This window comes from Ruditapes philippinarum, unplaced genomic scaffold, assembly GCF_026571515.1.
Source record: "Ruditapes philippinarum isolate M1 unplaced genomic scaffold, ASM2657151v2 ctg2587_1_1_1_1, whole genome shotgun sequence".
NCBI classification, from domain to species: domain Eukaryota; kingdom Metazoa; phylum Mollusca; class Bivalvia; order Venerida; family Veneridae; genus Ruditapes; species Ruditapes philippinarum.
Genome location: NW_026866427.1, coordinates 83,660 through 93,259, shown reverse-complemented (window position 1 = coordinate 93,259; position 9,600 = coordinate 83,660). Strand labels below are relative to the sequence as shown.

General features: G+C 33.3%; 1 protein-coding gene across 1 annotated transcript; it reads left to right on the top strand.

Moving 5' to 3' along the window:
* Positions 1 to 2,913: 2,913 nt before the first annotated feature.
* On the top strand, positions 2,914 to 8,415 carry LOC132732438 (uncharacterized). The gene is made up of 6 exons (XM_060718851.1): positions 2,914 to 3,171; positions 4,484 to 4,600; positions 4,998 to 5,133; positions 5,640 to 5,722; positions 7,900 to 8,108; positions 8,347 to 8,415. Exons 1-5 carry the CDS (start codon positions 2,985 to 2,987, stop codon positions 8,085 to 8,087), a joined length of 711 nt encoding a protein of 236 aa, XP_060574834.1. The 5' UTR covers positions 2,914 to 2,984; the 3' UTR covers positions 8,088 to 8,108; positions 8,347 to 8,415.
* The last annotated feature ends 1,185 nt before the right edge of the window (positions 8,416 to 9,600 follow it).

Genomic DNA, 9,600 nt, shown 5'->3' with positions numbered 1-9,600 from the left:
AGCTGAGCCTCTATCAGAAGCGTGAGTGCTGTTCATAAAAGTATTTTTTTTTTTTTTTTTAAATATCGATAAAGTATTATTTAAATAGAAAAATGTTATAATTTTAAATCATTCTCAATGTGTTCATTCTCTTCGAAATAAAAAAAAAAGTCGATCTTTTGGTATTATTCTTTTTCATATATAAGCGAAAACTCAGGGGTGATCGGTTTAGAACTTTTGTTCAGTGTTATATCAAATATCAAATATACCGGTATAGTGTCCAACTTTTATTTGTCATCCAATGGAAACGCTGTATTTCTTCAAAATAATGAGTGTTAATTTTCATAGAAGAACAAAAGTCCATACTATGTATATGTTTAGTGTTCATCCGAGCTGTTCTGCAGAAATTAGAAACTTCGACGGGGCGATAGCGACAGAGAGAATGTCACATATACTTAGTGTCAAGCTTTAATTGCGTTACGCTGACAATTGTTAATTTTTCGATATTTTAATTTATATCTCAAGTACCCATGCCTGAAGATAATATACAGTTATGATAACTATTTAACACCGTAAAATGGGACTTGGCCGCCGCGTCACTAAATAATTCTCCTAAACGTACAGTACATGTACACGGGGAGGAGTATTCGAGAGATGGAGTTATTATGATAACTTGTCAAGGAGTTCTTGTGAGAACTGTCACGGAGTTCGTATGAAAACTATTGAATATACTGCTAAAACTCGTAAAAATCGTAATTTTCATCTCTAAATAGTGAGTTTTTAGGTGCTACATCAAATGGTACATTTATCTGGAAAAAAAATTTTCAGTCCCATCATGTCAAAAATCCTCAGTTGAGTCCTTAAAGTGTATTTGCTTGATAAGTTGTTTTTTGATTTTTGACTTAGTATAACTGTTTTCTCAACGACCGACATTAATAAAGTATTAATTTAAAAAAGTTGTTCTGCACATTTGCATAATTATACTCTTAACAATTTTTAAAGCAGCGCATTATATCAGTAAATAAGAAAACCCCAAAAGGAGAAAATTTTATATTGAAAAATAGTTACGTTTTCTTAGTTTGATAAGTTTTCCCCGTTTTGTCGAGTATAGATTTCAATTTTTGCATGAAAAACAAAACACAACTACCATGTAAAATTTTTTTTGTATTCTTATTTTTTGCATTTAACGTCAGAAATTTTCTTTTTTAAAAAGAAAAATTTTAAATTTTTTTGTTAATATCGGTAGGAAGTTTTCGGGGGCTTTTTATTACTCAAAAACCTTACTATTAATTACAAAAATTAAAATTTACTTTTTTTAAATGAAAAAATTGTAATAAGTACCCCATTAACAAACGCTTCAGGGGTGTTAGGTTGTAAAATTAAAAAAATTTTTGTTTACATAAAAAATTTTTTTACACAAAAACACCCTTTCTACGGGGGGCAAAAAAGGAACTTTTGTGCACTTTTAATATCTCGTCCCAACTGATACTTTGTCGTAGCCACGAGATATTTAAGTCATGCACACGAGATACTACTTCGTGGCCACAAGCAACATTAGGGAAGTATATTTTCTTAAAATAAAGTTTTTTACTTTAAAAAATTGATGAAAATAAAGTTGTGCAACGTCATTTTAAGCTTGGACCTTTGGATTTTTTGTTACACAGTGATTTTCCATAACTTTGTTGGCACAGTCTTCGTATTTTGCCTGAAAAGACACAAAAAATAGCTTACACTGCGTTCATTTCTCCGTGAGGGATTTCTTTACTAAAATTTCGAACCACATGTAGCACATTTAGCGGTTTTATGTCAGTGATTCTATAAAAACTTCGCTATCTGAAGTAATATACACAGAGACACATCCTGAATTCCACTGCAGCACATCTATATTTTATTTGTATTTCATTCAACTCATTTGTAGTTTCTATCAGGAAGACATATTAAATTCTGAAAACATCACAACAAAATAACATGAAAATTGCAGACTCGGTTTGATTTGGTCTGTTCATGAGTGATAATAAAGAAGTGCAACATTCCTCACGCCCCCATAACACCGGCTTGAGCGGTACTCAATTCTCAACAGTTAATAGTGCTGGCATCAATGATCATGACTGACCAGAACAATATAACAACACTGAAATTAAGTATAAAGTTTATTTTTTAAACAAATTTTTCGGCCTATGTTATATTTATATTTTATTCTGTGTAAATTTGGCTATACATTTTGTAACTAGAAAAGTAGAGTAATCTATTTTGAATTTTCATGGATTTCTGCCAACTATCATGTTGATAAATCAATTTAGTATTTTTATTGTTCTTATTACATAAGCGACTGAATTTCTTTCAATATTTAAAGGGATAATCAGGCAAATAAATGACAAAATATCAAATTTATTATATTTACTCAAGTCACGCTAAAATGAAGTTTTTAAAAGCCATAGCATGTCTTTTTATTCTGTTTAAATACTATATAGTGTGAGTGTGAAACATAAATAAATCTACATATGTTGAACGAAATGAAGACGCAGACATTTTAAAACAAGTTACTTGACAATAACAAATCCTGGAAGTTAAGAAAAACAAAACAACATATATTGTGGATATTGTAAAATTGAATCAAGTCTTAGTCTCTAATTTGACAGGTTCTTTAACGTTTCCATAGATAACTGTGATATCTTTCGTGAAAACCTTACCCACGTTGGTCAGGAAACCAACATTTTTTTCTTTATGTAGATAGTGTATTCATTTCTACGACATGTATAGAATATTGGATGAAAAATTCAAATCGAAGATACGAAAATTTTGCCCGTGTCTCCCTTAAAGTACTGTCACGTCTTTGATGGAATTAAAATTTCTTATCTTTTCTTAAAGGCCAAAGTATTTGAAATCTACAGATCCCAATATTATCTATATATGGTACACTAAATTCGTCAACATTTGAACACAGGTCATTCTTACAAAGAGTTAACCAAATAAGATCTAGTTTAATCGCTATAAAAATTTCAAATATGCTGATAATATTGTGCTTTTTAATGTTTGTTACTTGTACAAATACTATAGATATTGCTTGTTCACCGGATACTTGTAGAAAGTTGAAGGTGAAATGCGCAGACATTGACGCCACGACTTGCGAAGGAGTGTTGATGTCAGGTGGAGGATTTTGTGGATGCTGTAAGCAGTGCGTTCCGTTGTTAAGTATGAATTGATTGAAATTTTTAATATTTGATTAATTCAAAGCTAATACAGGCGTTTAAATGGAAAACTTCGCAACACAGAAATTATTATGAACAAATATAATTTCGTTGTTTAACGACCACTTAATATAACATACTATTCTACGTAGACATTATTGACATCATATATCCACATATACAAACAAATGTTTCCAAATGCTTCTTATTTCACATCTAAAAATAAACTGCTTTAATCAACAGGATATTAAGTTATCCATGGATCGCTGGAACAATCCTTTGGCGAGGCGTAATTTGCCCATGACAATTGTCCGACATTACGTCTGATGCTCATTTGTCTGTTATCCAGTTATCGCTAATTTAAAAATTAATATTGGATCAGAAGACCGTCAGTTACAACAAACTTAATAATTTTAAGTGAGTTATCCACGAAAACCGGTTCGGTCAATCAACCGGCGAGATATGACTAACAAATGTGTTAAAATCGACGTAAAATCCAGAAAAAAACACACAAAAACACAAACACACAAAGACACATTCACACTAAAAATACAAAAATACACGGACACGCACGCGCACACACACGCACACGCGCACGCGCGCACGCGCACGCGCGCGCGCACACACACACACACACACACTTAAAATAAAACAACAATCACATACAAAACAAAACAAACAAACCAGAACCATGTACATGTACCATGATGAAAATATAAGATCTGAGCTGGTTAAGCATGCAGGGACACTGGTTCGACAGTAATCGTTTGGGGGAAACAAAGAAACATAAAAAACATTAGCTCATTTCATCGGTCATTAAAGGAAGGATTTTTGATTTTTTATTCTAACACGACCCGCATTTTTCACTATTGAACATAGAAGAACAGAAAGTGTGTGTTATTATGCAACAGATGCACAGTTTGACGTTCTATATTTAGACATGTGACGTAGTCATTACACACGTGCCGTAACCACTTAAAATCCGACGCGCTGAAAATAAGTTCAGAAACAAATCACGCGCAATTTTGCTTAACTGTTAAGTACCGCGTTAGAATCGAAATAATATATCCAAAATCAGTGATTTTATCGCTTGATAACATCACTGTTTGTCGTTCGGATGCGGATCATTATATCACTCGGGCTACGCCCTCGTGATATAATTCCCCGCATCCGAACTCCAAACAGTGATGTTATTGAGCAATAAAATCACAGTTTGGTATATATTATTTCTTAAATAAATGAAGGCACGAATTGTTTTATATTATTTTTTGTCATGAATGAATAAATAAATGAATCAATATATGTGAACATTGCAGAAGAGGGTGAAAAATGTATTTCTAATCCGTTTGTTACGTCATCATCCGGGATATGCGATGAAGGTCTCATCTGCCAGTCACACGTTTGTCGTAAAACGCTTTATGGAAGAGACTTGAGTAAGTTTACAATATAAAGTTATTATACTAAGACATATCATTACTTAAACAGTCGTATAGATACGTGCATTTGTGTTACTTCTAAATTATAATAGATTAAAAAAAATTACAGATTAATTGCTCCAGGTTAGAGAGATGCTATTTTACCTGGTGGTTTCTATGACGTTTATTTTGCTATCATATGACACGTAAATATACGAATTATGACCAATTCCAACATATTGATGATTTACATGTAAAATATTATTTGTCTTTTAATATATGAAACAGACAAATGTGTTGCAAATTCAAACAAAACAATCAATCTACCTTAGTTTGAATTGGTTTTGCTGTGTTAAACAATGCATTCTAATGAGTAAAGGACTAGTTGAAAAGAATGTTTGAAAACATTTTGTAGCGGCTCCGTGTGCAGCCAAGCTTGCTGAAATAAATGCTCGACTAAATAACGATACAGAACATATGTTACTCGGGCTGGAGAGACCGCGTTGTGAAGATGACGGCACTTATAAACCATACCAGTTTGGTGGATCTCAGTAAGTCATGTTCACATATACGTTCATAAAATTTTTATATATACAAACTATTCTCTTGATAAACGGTGACAATAAAATAAAGAACAACAACTTCCAATTAAACAAAATTTATGTTACACCTTGCATTTACTTCAATTTTTGGATAAAAAATCGCAACACAATCATTCTGATGGTTACACTTTCTTTCTTATAATATTCTTATCATGACATTAGTTAGTTTGCTATGGTAATTGAAAGAATGTGGGAGCTGTTAGGCTTATAAACGATATGTTTCATGTGAACATGGACACCGTCTCTATTTACACTACCCAGATGTACCTTAAACATGTTTTAAAGAACATACCATGCAGTTAATCGTCTTCATTTTTATAACATGTGATGGGCAATCGCTCCTTCCACTAAACATCTATAAGAACAACAATTATAATGGTAACGTAGACCTGCCTATCATACTTGTGTGTTCATGTATTTGTTATCAATCTAAGTGTATGTTTTCTTCCAAACAGAGCAATCTGTGTGACTGCTGATGGTACAAGACTCTATGACTACATGGTGTATAGATGGGAGGCTGGAGATACCATGGACTGTCGTAAGTATGATTCAGTCCAGGCAAATAAAAAACATCCCACGGTTTATGAATTTCATTCTGTCTAAATTCTAAGTTAGAAAAGTTAGAAAAGACGGAAACCAAATACACAGACAGTTAAAGAAATATATTACTAGTCTATGTAGAACAGTGTTAAAATCAAAGAAAACATGGAAATACACACCAAATGGTGGTAAGACCTTCCAATCAATCACCCAAACCCGTTATTCGAGTCCATGTTTCTTTTGATTTTTCTACTTTTTTCAATTCTTCAATGATTTGTCAAAGGGGATTAATTTCTTAATTCATATATATAAAAAGCGAATAGTCTTGGGTAAGCTTCTTGCAGAGACTCTATCCACAGCTATATTATCCGACACGTAAGTAGGGAACCATGATACTCTATCAACATCTATATTATCAAACACGTTAGTAGGGAACCATGATACTCTATCTACAACTATATTATCCAACACGTAAGTAGTGAACCATGATACTCTATCTACAACTATATTATCCAACACGTAAGTAGGGAACCATGATACTCTATCAACATCTATATTATCCAACACAAAAGTAGGGAACCACGAGCCTCTTTCTACAACTATATTATCCAACACGTAAGTAGGGAACCATGCGCCTCTATCTACAGCTATATTATCCAACACGCAAGTAGGGAACCATGATACTCTATCAACATCTATATTATCAAACACGAAAGAAGGGAACCATGATACTCTATCTACAACTATATTATCCGACACGCAAGTAGGGAACCATGATACTCTATCAACATCTATATTATCAAAACACGAAAGAAGGGAACCAGGATACTCTATCTACAACTATATTATCCGACACGCAAGTAGGGAACCATGATACTCTATCAACATCTATATTATCGAACACGAAAGAAGGGAACCATGAGCCTCTATCTACAGCTATATTATCCGACACGCAAGTAGGGAACCATGATACTCTATCAACATCTATATTATCAAACACGAAAGAAGGGAACCAGGATACTCTATCTACAATTATATTATCCGACACGCAAGTAGGGAACCATGATACTCTATCAACATCTATATTATCGAACACGAAAGAAGGGAACCATGAGCCTCTATCTACAGCTATATTATCCGACACGCAAGTAGGGAACCATGATACTCTATCAACATCTATATTATCAAACACGAAAGAAGGAAACCATGAGCCTCTATCTACAACTATATTATCCAACACGTAAGTAGGGAACCATGAGACTTATTTACAACTATGTTATCCAACACGTAAGTAGGGAACCATGATATTCTTTATACAAATTAATAATCCAACACGTAAGTAGGGAACCATAAGACTCTATCTACAACTAAATAATCCAACACGTTAGTAGGGAACCATGAGCCTCTATTTACAACTATATTATCTAACACCTAAGTAGGGAACCGTACGTTGCTTATAATTATGAATCGACATTGAACGGTTTCATTAAACAATATATCTTGCTTCAAACGAGTTCTAAACGATCGCATTGAAGATTCTATCATCACCGCCTTGTGAACACATCTTCGGATGAAGTACTGGCGTCATAAGCAGGTTTAATCAATTCGAGCCTGTAATAAATAGAAGATATTTAATGAGTGTAGGTTTAATACTGAATTTATTAAACGAGTTCAATACATTTAGTAATATAATATTCTATTTATTGCATTTATAAGATAAGAACGGAAGACTGTTAAATGGGGTGCCATATGAGTCGCCTACCATACAACAACGTCTTTTTTTAGCGAATTTTAGCAAATTTTATCGACGAACCGCGTTAAAATGACGTCATTTTAGAAGGGAATTATGCGCTTAGGATGACGTCATTTAACCATTGTTATTAAATTTGTAAATTTATACGCCATTGTAAGAAAATAGTTCTGGATGAAATGACATTAATTTCCATGAACAAATATCTTATTGAGCTAAACCATTTTAAATATGAAATACTAGTTATACTGCAGAATATGGAAGAAAAAATATCTGACACATGTTTGCGGTTCGGATCGGAATATCCGTCTCTCGGGAACCCGCCCATGGGCCATAACTCGGCAAGCCTCGGGGTCCCTCGAGATCGGGACGGATATTCCGATCTGAACCGCAACATATGACAGATATTATTAATCCGGTTTCAGAATGTGCGAGGGATCAATATGCATACCAGCAGACCGGTCTAATTGGTAAAATATTCTACTGTGACAAGAACGGTAACTATGCATCAGTGGGATGTTCGGGATCTGTTTGTTACTGCCAGGACAAAATGGGCAAACACGTTGGTTCCTCGACTGTTAATATCTCGGAGAAAGATTCTATGAACTGCTAGGATGAAGCTCATATATATGTGGTAATTGTTTAAAATATCTTAATTTAGTACGATGTTTCTTCAAGATACTTATCCCGGCACTTTATTCATCATTTAATCTGATTGATAGGTAGTTGATTATAGTATCACTGGGATTTCGTGAGTGATTGTTAGAAATACGTCCAGCATGTCATACCTGTCTATCACCTTATGTTATGTTGTCTTTTAAAATAAATAGTTTTGAATTACATGTTTTTTACATTCTTCTTGTCTATTACAGGAAGAAATGATTATCTGTAAAATCGAGTTCAGTGTTCATGTTTGAATTTGAAATAAACTTTAAAATTATTATTCTCATTATAATTCCCCGCATCTATACAGTAGAGGGATTGATTTTTAATTTGTTTATTAAACGTATAGTAATATTCTTGAACTGAATTCTGAAGTACAAATGTCAATATCTTTGGTCATACTTTTGACCGTAGTTGTAATATATTCCATTAAAGAAATGGAATTCGGTGTTGTTTATAATATCTTTATATTGATAACATACAAAACATGTAAAACGACAGGGAATAACGATTTGTGTTCGCAGATAAAGAGATAAAGACACTTTCTCATGTCGGGCAACAAGGAAATGTTGTGTGCTTCATTTATAGGGGATATTGGTAACTGCTAAAATTTGAGTAATTTAGAATAAGAAATATTTATACAAAGGAGAATAAATATACAATAAAGAGTTTATCCTATACATTATGGGTTTAACTAGCATGCCTTCTAAATTAAAAAAAAATATCGACCTAATACATTTATTTAAACAAATTCAATAATGAACATTTAAATATAACATAAAAATAATGTCATTAAAAATATTAAGCTTTTCTTGCGATGTGAATCATGGCGAAATTGTTAATAATAATGATAAATGTGTGTACAACACTTAAAAAATACAACACATAAACAGAAAACAAAACATGTTAAATTTATAATATAAATATTATTACGAGGCGGGCCGTTGCTGAGCAAAATGGACGATATAGTATCAAATAGAGTAAAATTTGAAAATTTATCGCAATTCAAAAGGCATAATTGCGGGAAAATCCAGGCGTAGTAACGCAAATAAAGGCGTAGTGACGCGAAGCGAACAAGTTTACTTTATTCTATCCTAAATCTGATTTTAATGTGAAGCCTAAAGCCCGTCTTACACAGAACACGTACGGGCACACGGTTTCCATACGGTATACTCGGTTATACATGGATTTACTGGTATGAGTATTTAGCTCCAACCGTGCCTGGGGATTAGTTGGCACGAGTTAAACTCGAATGTAGCACGAGCATGTACGAATAAAGGACTGATATACTCGGTCAAGCAAGGTTTAAACACGATTTGCATACGAATATATACGATTGCTGTTCCAAGTTCGGTCTAGTACGGTCTGGTATGATTAAATACAACTTTCACTCGATTTACTCGACTTTCATAGGGTCTACATAGGGTCCCGTCGACCTTTTTTCGAGTTTTCTCGAATTATCA

Bases quoted from the DNA above. Each gene is read 5' to 3' on its own strand.
- LOC132732438 (XM_060718851.1), top strand. From the start codon at position 2,985: ATGCTGATAATATTGTGCTTTTTAATGTTTGTTACTTGTACAAATACT. The intron at 4,601-4,997 runs GTAAGTTTACAA...AACATTTTGTAG, and splicing joins GCTTTATGGAAGAGACTTGA to CGGCTCCGTGTGCAGCCAAG. The intron at 5,134-5,639 runs GTAAGTCATGTT...TCTTCCAAACAG, and splicing joins TACCAGTTTGGTGGATCTCA to AGCAATCTGTGTGACTGCTG.